We start from the raw sequence: 18734 nt of genomic DNA, 5'->3' as shown, positions 1-18734 counted from the left end.
AAATCACACTCCTTTCCACCAGAAATACAATCACTGAAGGACAACAGCGTCCTGCTGTGGTACACTGATTGCGTCAGCAGGTCTTCTGCCTCCCAGCACACAAAGAACAAGGGAGGCTTCCGATGCAATCTGCTTGCAAGGAGATGCAACTGCTTGAGCAAATATCACTCTAAATGCAAGAATTATCAAGAATTACCATGCACAACTTTTGTTAAATGTCGGTATGCTTGGGAAAGGGAGAAAATTAATGCTGCAAGTATTACTGAGAGCTGACAAGTGTCTTTGGTGTTAAATTAACTAAATGTAACATACAATTTTCTTTTGAATACCTTGGAAAGAATCTACTGTAAAAGACTGCAATTTAACACTGAAGTTTAAACAGTCAAGGTTACAATTTTAGCAGCTCATTAGTCTGAAGGCGTACGATGATTTTCTGAAAAGATGAATGATTAAAAACAAAGTCAGAAGAAAAAGACATTTGGGCACGAATACTTAATCTGAAATCTCACTGGTTAATTTCAGGCCATGTTGCATCTCTATGATTTTAGATTGTGGGAAGCTTTGCAGGTTACATCTACTGCATTGTTCCAAGGATAGAATAACAGAGATCACCTTTAACTCAAGGAATTAGAACAGAAAGTATCTTCTTTCTGAAATACAGAAGAGATGAATTGCTTTCATTAGATGACTATTACTTAATGCAAATCACTTGCAAGGTCATTTTCCATATATGCTATTGCATACCCAGAAATATACAGTCCAGCCTCTGGACTGACACTAAACTTGCAAAGAAAACATTTTGGATGTTGGTCAAGCCAATCAAAATAAGTGACTAAACAACTGGTGAATTTAGGATATTCAGTAACAACAGATAATATGGTGACTGAAGGAGACCGGTCAGAAAGTAACCTCTCTCTGCAACTACCAGAAGCAAGCCTGACTGCACCCAGTGTGTCACTTGTTCTTAACACCACACCACCACCAATCCAGCAGTTGGCATGCTTTATTTCATAAGCCCATGTTTAAGCCTCCCCCTCAGATGTACCGTAGCCAAATACTAAATTCAGAACAAAGCCATTGAACCTTCTGACACAACAGAATATTAACCAAGATACTTTCCAGGCTCTTCTCCTGAGCTGGAACAAGGGAGCAGCATCTCCTCTTTGAACTTTACATCCTATTTAAGTCTTGCTAGGGAGGTGGAAGCAGCATAGGAGACAAAACAAAAAGGCAGATGCATTCAGCCAAACTCCTCCCCTCAAACCGCATCAAGCTGCGAGAGGCCTGAAATGTTTCTTGTTCCTTTCACATCAATTCCTTCTGTTTAACACTTACATGGTCAGCTAGGCAAATAATGCCTTTTGAATCTTCTCAAAAACACCCCAACAGCCAGAGACAACTAATAGCACAAAATAATAGAAAAAAAACAAACAAACAAACAAAAAAAACACAACGCACTGTTGGTTCAAAGTGCAATTTGCAAGCAAAGACAAGTTACCTTTTTTTTTTTTTAAATGAACAAATATTATCTCTCACTTTTGTAAAAATTATCACCTAATTTAAAGACAAGAATTAGACACTGGTTTAAGTCTTATTCAAAAATGACACAGATATTGAAGAACCGGTTACTCCTAGATGATTTAGCACCAGTAATTCAACCACTACCCATCCCTGAATACAGATCTTCATGGCTCAAGCTGTCTTATCTTATGAGAGCATGAGGTTGTTGGGCCACAGCTTGACGTTGCATAGGTTTTACACCTGGGCCCCAAACTTTTAGAGGTTTTTATTAAAATCTCTACTTATCTGTTTGCTCTGCTGCACAATGACCAGAAGCATGGTGCTTTCAAAGGGTGTGCCTTGCAGCTCTGTTGGTCTGCCACTGATCCTAGGGAAAAAACATCCCATCAAGGATACAAGGATGAAATAAACTCTAGATTCAGCTACTCTGCTTGAGTTATAAGATGCCAATGTTCAGTTTTCTACATATTAAAAACATGTTCTGAAATGGATATGCATGAGCTAGCTGCGCCTGGGGTCATAATCACTAAATTCTTCTCTAACCAGCGGGAAGCAGAGCCTCCTGATATCAGCAATTAGCAATGCTGTCACCTATCTGATTACAGTTGTTAACAAAGATACTTCTATGAGTTCACACGAATTATATTCAATATAAACAAATGCTTCCCACAAAAATGCATTTGAAACATCAAGCAAGTAAGATGAATCAGACAAGGACAAATTTTATTTACATGCCGACTCTTGTTTCTCAGAGGACCTAGCAATGTAGGATGCTCTGAATTCCGATACACCAGCAACAGCAACCACGCGCTGCCCGTACAGGGGTACTTTGTTAAAACAAAACAGCTGGTGTCAGAAGTGGCAGCTGCCATTTTGGAATTTCTCGTGCTAAACCAAATGGATTTTGTGAAGGATTTTCTTTCATTACCTCCGTCAGGCTTAACAAGCCTCCCAATATAGAATTTAAAATTAAAACAAATTCACTGTTGTGGCATTATTGAACTGAAAACACTCTTAAATCCTTATAAACACAAAGGAGTTTGAGAAGAGAAAGAGCTATGAGAATGCCTGCCCAGAGACAAGCTACAGAGGCCAGGCTGTTGTAATGGGATAGTTGTGGCTCAAAGATTGAGTCCTTGCAGCTCAAGGATTCAAGAGGAAAAACTTCAGCAAGGGCAAGTATAAAGTCCTAAAGGGCAAAACCAGAAGGCCAGGCAGGCTGGTCTGTGGATCACCCACCCACCAACACCAGTGGCACTGTGGGAGTTGGCAACACCAGTGCAGGGAGGAAAAAACTGGGTGCATGGAGTGTGGCCTTTCACCTCCTACCTCTGGAGGAGTCTTGGTGGCACGGTGAGTGCCCAAACAGTAAGTCTAGCAGTGCACTGCATCCCAACTAGCTTCTGGGCACACCAGCAGGTAACAGAGGCTTTGCACTTTCACGTCACACACACCCTGCTCGTGGAGCCTCTGCACCTGCTGAAGATTGCTAAATAATCTTAACCAAAAGAGCAGTCACAGCATTACAAGTAAGAAAATGAAGGCACAGATGTAGTAGGTGACAGCCCCTGGACTGCAAAGACTCTGGAAACACTAGTTTTTAGTATGCTAATCTTCTGCAAAATCCTAATCTCTGACAGAGTATGCTCATTTGTTCAGCCCACACAACTCCCAGTTCCAAGGGTTTTAAAACCTTTTTGCTTTGTATCCCAAAATTGCAAACATCTGAAAATAATTTTAATGCAACCTGTCCAATAAGACAAAAATGCTATGTGGCTACAACTCTATCTACTAAATTTTGTGATTTTAAACAATATTATCTAACATGATCATTTTCTACTTTGTTATGCCACCAAAACAAAATAAACACTGATACATCTACTGCACTCCAATGCCTGGGATGCAACCCTGCAGTCCTGGCATAGCCACAATATGTAGTATTATAAAACCCATTCAGTTTATATTAAGTGAATCACTAGTTTACACTTCTAGGTGATCATGATCATTATCAGAGAAGCCTACATGAGTATTATCATTAATAAAAATCTTCTGTCCTACAATTACATATTTAATCATTCTGTCATTGCTTGTTTATGTATCACAAAATGTTTTATTGCATCAAAGACAGCACACACTGTCTTTTACTATTAGCTATTTACTAGCTTTTACTATTTTCACCTTGCTAAGTAGTCTCTCACAAGTCAATGTTACTTGTAAATATTTATTAATGGAAAAAACAACAACAACAAACAGCTGATGTTAATGCCAGACATCCTTCCCTCTCACAGAGCAGAGTTAGATACTCCCAGGTGATTAACAACACTGCATTTCATGTACACCACCACCAGTAACAGCAACAATGGTTGCAGATTTTTTTCAGCCCCTTCTAGCACTGCGAAACCTGCTTTCGAACCTGTACACAATTCCTTACAACACATACTTAAGTTTGTATCCGAGGCTTATTCTAACGACCTGGCATGATTACACAGCCAGGATGCAATCATTTTTGCTCCATCCTCGAGGACCACGATGTCAAAGGAAGCCCACTGCTTCCACTGGTTTTATACATGGTTCTAGACCAGGCTGTAGCCCCACAAGGTGACACCATCCATTCCTCTTCCTGCTCTTATGGCTATTCAGGTAGCTGATACTCTGGGGCTTTGGAAATATATTTTTTATCCTCACTGCACCTTCCCAGTGATCAGAGACAGCCTCTTTTCCTGGCCTAAGAAGAGAGGCTTACAGCCTGCATCGCACATCCCATAAAGATCCCATAAAGGACAGGATGGCACAGAGGCACTGGCTTAGTCCCAGGCCACTCCAGCTGAACCTGCAGGGTGCACCTTCGCAGCATGGTGCCACGTGGGACAGCTGTCTGCCCTGCTGGGTGCTGAATGCTCTGGTCTGAGATACAGATCTGCTCCCCTCTGCCCTCTCCACGTGGCAGGAGGTGGCCAACAGGGCACCACTCTCAGCGCAAGCCATCGGCATCCACCCAAACCCAACAGATCTGCTTAAACTGCGCCCAAATTCATCTTCATCTCAGTCTCCAGGAGCGTTTAGCTCTCTTTTGCCCACTCTGGAAACCACAACGTTTATCAGGACTGCAATATTGTACACGGAAGCACTATTCTCGGGTACTGCTGTGCTGAGCAGAGTGTGCAAACACGACAGCCCCTGACCGAGGAGTGTAAAGAGTTGGAGGCACTTGTCCAAGTCATGTTGCGCCAGTAGCTTCGGCTTTGCATTAACATACCTCGGTACAGTGAGTCACTCCTGTGGAAACCCACAGGGATTGTGCCAGGGGACTGCATTTAATGCAGAACGCAGCTTAAAGAGAAATACTGGGCATCACTGAGATAAACCCTGGGTTTCGGAGAAAAAAAATGCAAGTAGATTCACGTTCTATCTTCTAATTCAGGAGTATTCTTGATTGAGCAGCCTACAAGCTCAGAATTGGTATAATATCACTGGTTTTGGAAGCACGCACCACCACTTGCAGAGACAGAAGATCAGAAAATCATGTAACATTAGCCTGAAGCCCAGAGTCATTGACAGGGAACACTGTGCACCCAAGAACGCTGCAATCCTCAGAATGCATATAAACACACTCATAATAGTGGAGGAAAACCGCAAATAAGCTTTTTTTTTTTTTAATAAATAAATCATAATGCACTCCTCCAGACTCACTTGCCTAAAGACAAACATTTAAAGCCTACTTCAGTTGTTATAAGGTAGGGTATTCTGATGAAAAGAAGTTGTTGGTACGACTCCAACATGCAGCAAGGTGTCACAGTATCTTATCCCAATTATATTCCAGCAGGGCAGTGATGGGACCTTGCCACTCACAGGGTGCTGGTCTGCAGCATCACCCTTAACACAGAATTAGGGCTCTCTGCAACTTTGTTGCATGCTCAAATACCATACATTTTCACTGGGATTATGGGTTTGTGTTCATAGCTAAACTGTACTGAAGAAAACAGGGTTGGAGATCCTCTGAGCAGTCTTTGTGTAATGCCTTTCCAGCTGGAAAGAAACAAGATGGTACCAAACTACCTGGTAAACTAAAATAACCCATAGATATGTAAAGCTATGGCACTTATCTGCAGTAGAGATCCACCTGGTGATCTGTAATCCCCATATACAGATTAACTGTATGGGGAGTATATGGGGGGCTGCACCTGGCCAGCGTTTGCCCAGGCAGTTTCCAAGTGCCGGCTGGCTGCTGGCGTGACACCTCTGCAATGCTGATCAGAGACTTGCTGCAAGTCACTTCCAGTCTCAGGAACAGCTGTGGCAAGAACTAAAGCTGATTTTGAACTTTTCAAGGCAGAAAACTACTGAAGGAGAAAAAAATCGGAATATGCTGAAACATAAAAAACAGGAGGAGCATAAGAAAATAAAGAACATATAAAATATTTTAAAGGCACCTTCTGATGTTGATTTCATATAACCACTAATTTCTTTAAACTATGTAATTCCTCCCACACCAGCCATCTCCTATAATTCAACTTATTGACCCGGATTTTTATGACTGAATTGTAAATTCTCAATAAAAGGCATGTTTTAATATTTACAGTCAGAGTTCACTCAGCATATTGCCAGTTTATTAGCAGTGAACTGACTGCTGTGATGCAAACTTCTTGCTGTGGCCTGATATTCAGATCAGGAAGGTAATGAAAACTGGTTGTAAAGCCCAAATCCCCATTTCAGGGTGTATTTTTTAAAAATATATTAAGTTACGAGGGCAACAAATTACATTTTCAAGTGATAAGAAATTGATTTCTGCTTCTGTATGACCATATTTTCTAAGGACTGCTTTTAAAAAGTAATACCATAAATAGTTTTGGCTCCTTTTGAAGCAGAATATGCTGAACAGTTTAAGGTGTTGGTTAAAATGGGGAGGGAAAAAAATAACTACTGCTTTTAAAATGTAATGCAAGGGCCAGAGGATGCTTCTTCAGAGCCAGTAGTAAACTGATGACAGAAAAATGTCCATAAATTGCTCTCATCTGAAAGGATTTGGAATGGGTACATGAATGACCATTCTTCTTGTCAAAGGACCATTCCCTGTGTTAGGTTCTGCAGATTCCAGATGAATTTAAAAAGTAAGTTTTGTCCTTGAAAACTGGTAAGTTCCCCTTTACAGGTATTCTCATCCTCTTCAACCTTTGGAGAAATAGTTTTCACTTTGCTTGTCATTATTCTGAGACCTTGGAGCTATGCACGAGCTCCTCCACTTCATTCTGTCCTCATAGAACTGTTGCATGTACAGATCCTTTGCAAACAGAAGGGAATTTAACCTAAAAAAATGTTTTCTTGCTCTAATTAGATGACCTTGAAATGCAGATATAAAGCAGTCATAACTTAAGACCATCTTTTTCAAATTAGCAAGGAGACCTTCTTGGTTTGTTGTTTTTTGTTTTGTTTTTGCCTTCTGTGCTCCCTTTCCTCATGTTGGGTCTACTTTTGGACTAGAGAAGCACTGAAGTGCCTGGCTTGAAAAAGTTTTTTTAAGGGATGATGACTAAATCATAGAATATCTTGAGTTGGAAGGGACCCTTAAGGATCATCAAGCCCAACTCTTGACACCGCACAGGTCTACCCAAAAGTTCAGACCATGTGACTAAGTGCACAGTCCAATCTCTTCTTAAATTCAGACAGGCTCGGTGCAGTGACCACTTCCCTGGGGAGCCTGTTCCAGTGTGCAACCACCCTCTCTGTGAAGAACCCCCTCCTGACGTCCAGCCTAAATTTCCCCTGCCTCAGCTTAACCCCGTTCCCGCAGGTCCTGTCACTGGTGTTAATGGAGAAAAGGTCTCCTGCCTCTCGACACCCCCTTACGAGGAAGTTGTAGACTGTGATGAGGTCTCCCCTCAGCCTCCTCTTCTCCAGGCTGAACAGGCCCAGTGACCTCAGCTGTTCTTCGTACGTCTTCCCCTCCAGGCCTTTCACCATCTTCGTAGCCCTCCTCTGGACACTCTCCAACAGTTTCATGTCCTTTTTATACTGTGGTGCCCAGAACTGCACACAGTACTCGAGGTGAGGCCGCACCAGCGCAGAGTAGAGCGGGACAATCACCTCCCTTGACCCACTAGCGATGCCGTGCTTGATGCACCCCAGGACACGGTTGGCCCTCCTGGCTGCCAGGGCACACTGCTGGCTCATATTCAACTTTCTGTCTACCACGACCCCCAGATCCCTCTCTTCTAGGCTGCTCTCCAGCGTCTCATTGCCCAGTCTGTACGTGCAGCCAGGGTTTCCCCGTCCCAGGTGCAGGACCCGGCACTTGCTCTTATTGAACTTCATGCAGTTGGTGATCGCCCAGCTCTCCAACCTATCCAGATCCCTCTGCAAGGCCTTTCCCCCCTCATTCGAGTCCACAACTCCTCCAAGTTTGGTGTCATCAGCAAACTTGCTCAAAATACCTTCTATTCCTACATCCAGATCGTTTATAAAAATATTGAAAAGTACTGGCCCTAAAATGGAGCCTTGAGGGACCCCACTGGTGACTGCCTGCCAGCCTGACGCAGCCCCATTTACCATAACCCTTTGGGCCCTGCCCGTTAGCCAATTGCTCACCCATCGTATGATGTTTTTATTTAGCTGTATGGTGGACATTTTGTCCAGTAGGATCCTATGGGAAACCGTGTCAAAAGCCTTGCTGAAGTCCAAAAAAATCACATCAGCTGGTTTCCCTTCGTCCACCATACGGGTGATCTTATCATAAAAGGAAATCAGGTTAGTTAGGCAGGACCTACCCTTTACAAACCCATGCTGGCTGGGACCAATGATTGCTTTTTCCCCCATGTGCGCCTCAATAAGTTCGAGAACCATCTTCTCCATGATTTTACCAGGCACTGACGTGAGACTGACAGGCCTGTAATTGCTAGGGTCTTCTTTCTGACCCTTCTTGAAAATCGGCACAACATTTGCCAGCTTCCAGTCCACCGGGACCTCTCCAAATTCCCAGGATCGTTGAAAAATAATTGAGAGAGGTTCCGCGATGACGTCCGCCAGCTCTTTCAGCACCCGGGGATGAATCCCATCCGGACCCATGGACTTGTAGGGATCCAGGTGGAGTAGCAAATCCCGCACACGTTCAGGGTCGGTTGGGAGTTTGTCATCCCCACCGTCCCGGTCCTCCAGCTCAGGGCACCCTGGGTCCCGAAGCCCATCATCGGCATTGAAGACAGAGGCAAAGAAGGCGTTAAGCGTCTCTGCTTTGCCTATGTCATCGTCTGTGAGGAGACCTTCCCTATCAAGGAGCGGCCCTATGTATTCTTTAGTTCTCCTTTTTCCACTCACATATCTAAAAAAACCCTTTTTATTTTCTCTCACAGACACAGCCAGCTTCAACTCTAGGTGTGCTTTGGCCACCCGAATTTTCTCCCTACAAACACGAACAGCATCCCTGTATTCTTTCCATGACACCTGGCCCTCCTTCCAGTAGCGAAACACTCTCTGTTTCCGCCTAATCTCCATTAGAATGTTCCTGGTCAGCCACGCCGGCCTCCTGCCCCTCCTGCCTGACTTGCGATATTTAGGAATTGCCTGATCTTGTGCTTCTAGGAGGCATCGCTTAAAGAGTGACCAGCACTGGTGGACATCGAGGCCTTCAAGAGCAGTTTCCCAGGGGACCTTGCTGACTAGTTCCCTGAGCAGCCTGAAGTCCGCTTTCCCCATATCTAGGGATGAGGTTTTGGTGGCACTTTTCCTTCTGTCACCGTAAATTTTGAACTCAACCACTTCATGGTCGCTATGACCGAGGCGGCCACCAATCACCACATCTCCCACCAGACCCTCTCTGTTTTCTAGCAACAGGTCTAGGAGGGCACCTTTCCTAGTTGGCTCCGTTAGCACCTGCACCAAGAAGTTATCATCTAGGTGTTTCATGAACCTCCTGGACTTGCTCGTGTCAGCCGTGTGGCACTCCCAGTTAACATCTGGCAAGTTGAAGTCCCCCATAAGGACAAGGGGAGTTAATCTCGAGGCCTCTCTTAGTTCTGTAAAGAATAATTTATCGGCACTATCGTCCTGGCCAGGCGGTCTGTAATAGACTCCCACAACGACATCCCCTTTATTCGTTCGTCCCTTGATCCTTACCCAGAGGCTCTCAACTTTGCCATCGCCGACCTGAAGTTCCACACAGTCCAGCCCCTGCTTCACATACATCGCCACCCCACCACCTGGCCTACCCTGCCTGTCCCTGCTGAAGAGCCTGTAACAATCTATCGCAACACCCCAGTCACAGGACTCATCCCACCAGGTTTCACTTATGCCAATGATGTCGTAGTTGTGGGAATGATGTCGTAGTTGCGGGAATCCATTGACTTATCGCACCAGTTATTGTTTACTGTCCATAACTGTAAGACTAATTGCATAAAACCAAACTGAAAAGTATGTTGTTACTGGTATTGCTAAATTCTTAATAAATCCCACAAATAGAACTATCTCAACTGAAATGGAAAATGGAAAAAGGGATTTAAAAGAATGGCTGTCAAACTCTTCATTCTTCATGTATTAGAACAGGTGCCTCTTTTTCCTCCATTAAACATATATAAACTGTTTTTATTTTGCCCTTGGGCAGCTATAGAAGAACACATCATTTAGCTATTAATCCTTCTAGATACACCAGGGAAAACAATTTTTTTATTTTGATCAATTGTTCTCTTTTTGGTCTGCATTACGTACATCAAACATACAATGATATACTTCTGTGATAGATTCTCTTGTTGGCTTCATTATCTGATCAAACAATATATCTGATGTCTATTGATAACACTTAAACATAAAAAAAAGGATAATTGTATAAAGTTACATCTATATTTATTCATGAATTGCCTTGAGACAAAAATTCTATAAAAGAGTAACCTAACATTTAATGTTAAACTACACTGAGTCTGCAAAACCAAGAATGAAGACTAGAAGGCAAAGAACCGTTCAACCTTTTATAGCCCAGATTCACGCCAAGATGATAATGGGCCATATCTGATCACTGTTGTGTTGAATATTTAACAGTTAATTTTTACCACCACTGGAGAAACCTGACTGCAGGTAGCATATTCTAGTTTTGGTGAGCCAAGAGAATGTGAAGAATTGTGATTAACGGATACTACCACCAATACACAGGCATTATTTTATCTGTTGTCAATAATTAGGCATATTAACTAAAAAAAAAAAAAAAAGAAGAAATAAAAAAAAAAAACACTTGCTTCTGAGCTTTTGGAGCTAAAAATATATTTTTTTAAATACCCAAGATTATTTTTTATTTCTTAAATAAACTGCTACTGAGAACATTTACACTGGCATTGTGGAAACTGCTAAAGACAGTTTCCAGCGGAGTGTGGCTTACGGAATATACATGCTGTGTTCAATCTCAGAGAAGGCCAAGCCAACCAAAGAAGCCAAACAGATATTATGGGAGTATTAGAGAGCTAAGAACCATTTTTTTTGTGTGTGCATGAATTACAACTGAAAGTCTTGGTCCATCCACCTGCTTGTATCAAATGAATCCTTAGCATCTGCCTAACAGTTGTCATGTGTTAGCTGCTTACTGAAAGCTTTGTGATGGCATCATATTTCCAGGAATTAAGGCAGAATTATGTATTTGTAGGCGACAACAATAATGAACTGAAAGCACAAAACCATTTCACCTTCACACACCAACATAATTCTTTTTTGTTGATGTTTTGCTTTGGTTGATTCAAGGAAAGAATACATAGCAGAAGCTGAGGGAGGAAGAAATGCTGACTAAACAAACCACTCAATCTGAAGTGACTTCATTGCTGGGCACTGGGGAGTGGTACAAACACAATCAAAAATGGTGCCAAAATTGTGCTCTCTGGGGAGGCAGAAAATACAGTTCTGTTCTCAGTTCTGCTGCTGTAAATCCACAGTAACTCTGGGCATGTGATAGGGGCCGTTCTGGACATACAACAGTGTGTGATGTGGGCAAATGTGGCTCACATTGCCCTGATACACAGGGTACGTTACAGCCATCTATGCATTCAGAAGGCAAGGTTCTTTTTTCCTTTGCACAGAAAAAATAAAAGATCAGCAATAGCATCCACACTCTGTAACTACACTATGTAACCTAGCAAAACATAAATCTCACAGCAGAGACGCATCTTCTCCAAAAGTGTGAAGCAAATTTGTCAGACTTTTCAAGGATAATTGCTATGCATATTAACATAATTTCTTGAGAAACCAAGTAGTTCTATTTTAACAGCTATAAACAACTGACTACCATGCTCAGAGGTATTTCAATAACAAGATCAGTATAAGAGACTGCAAAAAGGAACCTGCTTACAGAGCTCATGATTCATCTACAGAAGTAATATATTCCTAAGTGTTCCAGATCATGTGCCTCAGAGATGTTATAAACACAAACTTCTATTGAGTTAGGGCTAATAAAAAATTTAGGTTTTCATTATGAAACCCACGTATGACAGACAGCAATATACCAATGCTGGCAATGAAAAGGTAGATATTCAAACCTGTGTAATGTAATCTTCCTCTCAAATCAGACCAAAAAAAAAAAAAAATACAAGTAAAAGCAAGAGTTTCTGACTGCAGTGTTTTCCCCATCTTTTCTTCCCAAACTCCCTCAGCCACATTACTCTGGAGCACTGGCAACCCTTTTGCACTCCGTGTATGAGGGCTGTCCACCATAATTATCTGTACCACATTCTGCCCTCATGGATGACCTTAAACTGCAATGCTGGAAAATACCTTGCTCATCAACCCAAAGTGTCACTTGCTATAATTAGCCTTCTGGGAGCTAACAATACAGCTATTAAGGCACTGAGAAAGACACATGTCCTGCCTTAGTTCAGTGTATGTCAAGTGATCAGTTAGATGACCATGAAAGCAGCAAAGTCTTTATTGAGAACATCACAGGACGGTGAACTCATCTGCCTCAACCCATAACCTGCCTCCACACAGCTCTCCTAGAAGAGATGGATAATGATGCTCCTTCATGTTACCTTCCTCACTATGAAATGCAGTGCTTCCATGTCTCTCGTCCCAACTGCAGGACAGCCTGCAAGGACAAAAATCCAATTTTGAATAGAACAACAAGTCTCAAAATCTTGCTTTCATTCAGTAGCAAGGGCATTTGCTGAGAATTCATAACCTCACAGTAAGGACACTGCCTAAGGCCACCCCACCCTCATCAAGGACACTGGAAATTGCATGAGAGTTTTAAATTTCCATTACGTTATTTTAATACTTTAATCTGACTATTAAATCTTATCTCCATCATCTCATTCTGATTTGGGTGGCCTGGACACAATACAGAAATACTGAAAACACTACTGCAAAGCTTTACATAAAAATACTACGCAGCACTACCTCAAGAGCTTGGTGTTGGAGTGATTTTGAGAACTGTTTAATAACATTAAATTTCATGTAAATTCCCCCATTATGAAAAAAAGATGCCACCAAACTGCTGACTAATTTGTAATTTTTGCTAAATGTGTCAAAATGTCACATATATCAAGCAGAACAGTAAATAGTTCTTCTAAGGCTAACACTTATTTTCAGGATCATTTCGAGTACATAAAATAGTCTACTCCAACAAATACAGATTCCTTCTAGATAAAATTGAGAAAAAAAAAAACAACACAACAACTTATGAACAGGTGAAAGAAATGTATTTAATTAGTGGAAACCAACTGTGGAGCAAATCAAAGCCATTAAGGTCTCAGGATGCATCCTCTCAGGACTATAACCCCTACACAGAATGGATTCAGTGGCCATATTTGCCCTTTCCTGTGACAAATAGCTATTATATCTGTCTATAGCTATGGAATAACAGGATGTTTAACTTCAGGCAGCAGAGTGCTAAGAACTGTCCTATATAGAACAAATCTATATGGGATCTGGGGGTTCTCACCTGAGAGGGTATGTTTTTTGTTTGTTTGTTTGTTTGTTTTTTGGGGGGCTATTTATGTTTCTGTATGGGCTATGAATGTACAGGTTTTCAGTAGACTAATTAGTAAGTGGAAGCTAGTGCGAGTACCATTAATTTGGTAGAACACATACTGCCTCAACGGAAAATCTGAGGCAAAACACACAAATTGTGAGTGAAACTATTACAAGCGACACAAACTTCCAAAGCCAAAACATAGCTTTTTTAGTGTTTTTGAAAGGTAAAATTAATGATTTTGTTAAATTTTAAGAAGTGTGATCTCTGATTGGATTCCACTGACAGAATTATATTTAACTTTTTTTGTTGTTGTGTTTTGTTTCGAGTCACCATCCCTGGAGGTCTTTAAAAGACCTTTAGATGCAGAGCTTAGTGATATGGTTTAGCAGAGGACTTGTTAGTGTTAGTCAGAGGTTGGACTAGATGATCTCGGAGGTCTCTTCCAACCTAGGTGATTCTGTGATTTTTAAGGAGTTGATGGTTATCCAGCTTACTATACCAACAACCACAGAATATCAACTGCAACTTAAAATGTAAAAAATCTATTACTAGTTTAGTACAGAGTCGAAAAAAAAAAAACACAACAGCCTTGTTTGCAACCCTGAGTTCAGTGTTCCTGACTCCACAAATAAGTTTATTCCCAGGTTCACAGACATGCAGAAGTGCCTCAGTTCTTGTTCAGAAATTTTCACTGAAATGCACAGATTTTATATGTCAATTTTGAATGCGCATCTATTAAAAAGTTAACACAGGCTCTTTATTGCTACTTTGTAATAATAATACAGGTTACTAACCAAACCTGTGATACATAAAAGAGTGACAGCAATGGACACTGAAGTTATTCAGAGCCACTTTGCAAGTGACAATTTGGGAAATTCCTGAGTAGATGTTTGGGAATTCCTGTGTAGTAGTTCTCCAGAAAGAAACTCGTGGGAACAGAGGTGAAGAATGTGAGACAAAAAAAGAGGCTTTGCAAAAGTCAGATGCATATGAATGAGGACTTGCTTATTAAAATATAACTATTATAGATTGATTTAATGTCTAGAGTGCTCCACCAACCACCACTATGTGAAACATTTTGAAACTGTAATATGTCACTGTTAACTCAGCATTTTTAGAATATGCTTAAATTATTCGTCTTCCCATAACATGATATAAAGCATCTACTGTAATAAACTACATTCTACAATTCTGGCAACGTTAACAATAGAAGCTGTGATGTCAACATAATCTCTATTCTGATGATCAGCTTTTTTTTTTTTTTTTTTTTTTTAAATAAATTAAGAAATCCAAGGAATAACTTTTGCAAATAACCCGGCCATAACAGTTGGCATGCGCTTTAACCGCTGACTTAAATCAGCTAACTGAAACACATAACTCCCCTAAACTGTTTCCAAAATAGGCAGACAAGGTAAGGAAGAGGAAAAACAAAATTTCAGCACCCAGCAGCTGAAATGCCTTAAATATGTAGAAGTCTTCTAGCCTGTGTTAGCTGAAATTCATCCGTCAAGTCTTTCAGAAAGAATCATCATAATTTTTTTTCTCCTTAGAACTAACCTCTCACATTCCTAAACAATCCCATCCAATCAAAAGCTCATTTCTTTTTTTTGTAAAGGTGTGTTGAGAAACTCACTTTCAAGGTGTCAGCATTGATGGCTATTTATTCTGCACCAATACTGAAGAGAGCGAGAAGGGAGTTTGGAAAACCACGTGAAATGAATGGAAGTCTGACTCTCAAATGTACTTTTTCAGATTTTTAGGGGAAGAAAAAACAGTTACATTATTGTAACTTCTGCCTCTTCTATATCTTGCCAACAAGATTTTTGCATGTTATATTTATTTTCCTTAAACAGATCTCTAACCTCAAAGCCAAAATAAATAAATAAATAAATAGATAAACAAACATTTCTATTGGAATTTTACATTGCTATTTCATCTATCTTATCCTCAATAAATTACTACTCACAAACAAATAAATGAAAGCTGATATCACTGCAAAGTATCAGCAACTACTGTTAGAGACATTATACATATCTGTCCACTGTGTTTAGTAAACTTATCTTAAGTTATAGCAAAACATCGGAATCAAGTTGTAATGCCACAGTAACCTGTACAGCACAAACCTCTTTTCACAATTACTTCAGATTAAAAGGCAAAGTATTCCTGACAATCTGTGACACAGACTACAATCCAACCAGCACTTCAAATATCCTGTGCCTAGAAGCTCCTTTCCATTAAGTATTTAGGTCTCCTGAAAACAAAACTGAGGGAGCAAAAGAAGAGATTAAAATACAAAGAGAGAAAGAAAGAAAGAAAGAAAGAAAGAGCTAAACAAATGGAACAACCTTACCTTTCACAGGCTCGGACAGTCCATGCAGCAATTATCCATAATGAGATACTAAATACCAACAGTACAGTTCCTGGACATATTGTCATTAGAGTCTTCATAACAAAACGGGTATTGAAGTTTATCTTATTTAATGCTCCAATGCTTCTAGATGAGGCATCAGTGAAAAGTTTGCTATGCAAAAGCATAACTCTGGCAATAAGATATAGTCTTAAGAACATTGGTATAGATAAAATAATATCCACATCAGCTGTTGTTGTGGATGGAGCGTAAGAAAAGGCGAGCCGGGCTGTCCATGTGAATGTATAGTTCCCAGGTATGGGATGTATAGCACACACCAGTATTTCCAAGCAGATAAAGAAAATACGCTCATAAGTCATGGCTATTCTCCAGTCATCTGCTCCATTGTCCACCATGAACAACTGAAATAATAAAATATAAGGTTAACTTTAGTACATCATTAACAAACCTTGTTATAATTCCATTTTTAAATACCATAGCTTTCAGAGCTGCCAATGACCACTAAAAAGAAAATAAATATGCCATTTCAGCAAATGATATTACTACATTGCTATGAAGTAAACTATAATTTTGGAAAAAAAAAGATTTTTTTCATGCACTATTTTTAAAACTGTATGTGAAATGCAATTTTCACATATTACTTACTATGAATTCCTCGTATTTTGTCATTTCCCATAAAACATAACTCTGGATCAATTGATTCTTGTGCCTTCAAAATCAATTGCTAACTCAAAGTTCATAAAATCGAGAAAAAATTAAGTGGAGACATAAATTACAAATTGAACATTCTAAGGTGCAGGGTTAAGCTTTCCCTTTATCATACCCATGCTTCAGCCAGGGTGATTTTATAGCTTCAGAGGAGCTATCCAAGCTTTCTTCAGACTTCAAGTACCAATATAGACCAATGCAGAATACAGAACTACCTCAGAAACTGCACAAAGATATCTCATAGTTAAAATCTGAAAAGCAAAAGCCTGCAAACATCAGAACAGACCAGGCAACTAGGAGATGTCTATTAGTTGCTGAAAATCAAATGCATTTGTTGCCTCTTCCATAATCAAAGCCTTCACTTTACCACCCAGGAACAAAAGTACTGAAACATTTCATGCTGTTTAATAAATGTTGTTCCTGATGATTTACTAAATAAATGCTTCATCAAACAGTATTTGTCGCTAGTAGGGAGTATGTAAAATATGCAACTTGTCAAAAACAGATATAACCCATAATGACAAAGACGATATAAACTCGGTGACAGGAGAAGACCTTCACTTTAACTGCAGCCTGAATCTAGATAGGGCTGTTCAGTAATAGGGAAGAAGAAATAAACTCTTGCAAGACTTAAAATTCACTTGTTCAAAAACAACAACAACAACAAAAAAGAATTTAAGGGCTGAGAAGGAGACACACAAAGAATACTCTCCTCAGTATAAGAAAACTGTTTCCTGCATGTTACACTGCATGCACACTGCTAAAAAACAAAAAACAAAAAACAAAAAACACAACTGGTCACCTGCACTGCTCTTTACCCCATTCCATCTACCTTTTTCCCACTGAACTCTGCAGAGGTCACCTCAAGCACTGTGTGCAGTATTGGCCATCATAGTATAGAAAGGATGCTAAACCATTACAGAGTGTCCAAAGGAGGATTATGAAGATGATGAAGGGCCTAGAGGGGAAGACTTATGAGGAGAGGCTGAGGTCCCTTGGTTTGCTCAGCCCCGAGCAGAGCAGGCTGAGGGGAGGCCTCATGGCGGTGTGATCTTGTTTGTAAGGAGTGACCGGGGGGGGGAAAAAAAAAAAAAAAAAAAAAAAGAGAGAAAAAAAGGCATTAGAAACGATCTTGCAAAGATCAAGGTGAAAAAAAAAAAAAAGAGGAGAAGGTGTTCCAGGTGCTTGAGTAAGACAACTCTCTTTGTAGCCTATGAAGACGACCATGGTAAAGCAGGTATTCCCTGCAGCCTATGAAGGACCCTGACAGAGCACGAAGACATTTCCTGAAGGAACCGATGCCTGTGGAAAGCCCACACTGGAATGGATTCTCCCAACAAGAACTATAACCCACAAAACTATAACCGACAAAGACCCAAAGAGCAGGGGAAAAGTGTGAGGAGGAAGGAGTGGCAGAGAGGCCCCATAATGGCCAAACCACAACCCACATTCCCCACCACCCCTGCACTGCTTGAGGAGGAAGAGGTAGCGGAGTTGGGACTGAATGAGTGAAGGTGAGCCAGGGAAGAAGTGACAGGGAAGGATGTGTTTTAGTTTTCATCTTTGTTTCTTACCACCCTGTTCTACTTTTAATTTGCAATAAATTAAATCAAATTTCCCGAAGTCAATTCTAACTGGTAACTGATCTCCCTGTTATCTCAGCCTACAAGTTTTCCCTCTATTTCCACTCCTCGTCCAGCTGAGAAGGGGAAGTGAGGGCGCAACTGATTTGGCATCTGGCTACTGGTCAAGGTCAACCCACCACACTCCACTGCAATACTATTAACAACAAGGAAAGACAGTGTTGAATTAAGCTAAAGAAGCACACTCACTTCAGTACAAGCACATACGCATTCTTTTGTATGTGATCACTCTGCCAACTTCGTATACTAGGCATAAATGTAAAATTGATACTGACAGGAAAACCAATCTGTTTATTTATTAACAAAAGAGAGTGGTTTGCACTTAGAAAATGTACTATTTGTTATGAAGGGACAAACTTTCAATTACTGTAAGGTCTGAGTCCATTTGGTTCTTGTGATTAGGTTCCAAATGTTGTCAGTCAGATCATAGGAGTGGTAAACCAGCTGTAGAGAGGTGCAGTTATTTAGAGCATCCAGAATACAGATGAATACTAAAGAGGTTTTTTGTTTGTTTGTTTGTTTTAAAGAAATAATATAAAATCTCTCAAATACTGTGTGGTTT

General features: G+C 40.6%; 1 protein-coding gene across 4 annotated transcripts in view; it reads right to left on the bottom strand.

Annotated features, from left to right (window-relative positions):
* The window catches only part of KCNN2 (potassium calcium-activated channel subfamily N member 2), a gene marked incomplete at its 5' end in the record, with an annotated part of 78968 nt that overhangs the window by 43093 nt on the left and 17141 nt on the right, over window positions 1-18734 (bottom strand). For all 4 annotated transcript variants that reach the window (XM_084305168.1, XM_084305169.1, XM_084305170.1 and 1 more), the window contains one exon: window positions 15804-16222. In XM_084305168.1, coding sequence (XP_084161294.1) covers window positions 15804-16222 — 419 coding nt within the window. The remainder of the gene's footprint in view (window positions 1-15803; window positions 16223-18734) is intronic.

The sequence above is a fragment of the Netta rufina genome, assembly GCF_964035555.1.
Source record: "Netta rufina genome assembly, chromosome: Z".
In the NCBI taxonomy this organism is placed as follows: domain Eukaryota; kingdom Metazoa; phylum Chordata; class Aves; order Anseriformes; family Anatidae; genus Netta; species Netta rufina.
Note: the sequence above shows the minus strand (reverse complement) of the source record. Positions and strands in the feature narration are given on the sequence as shown.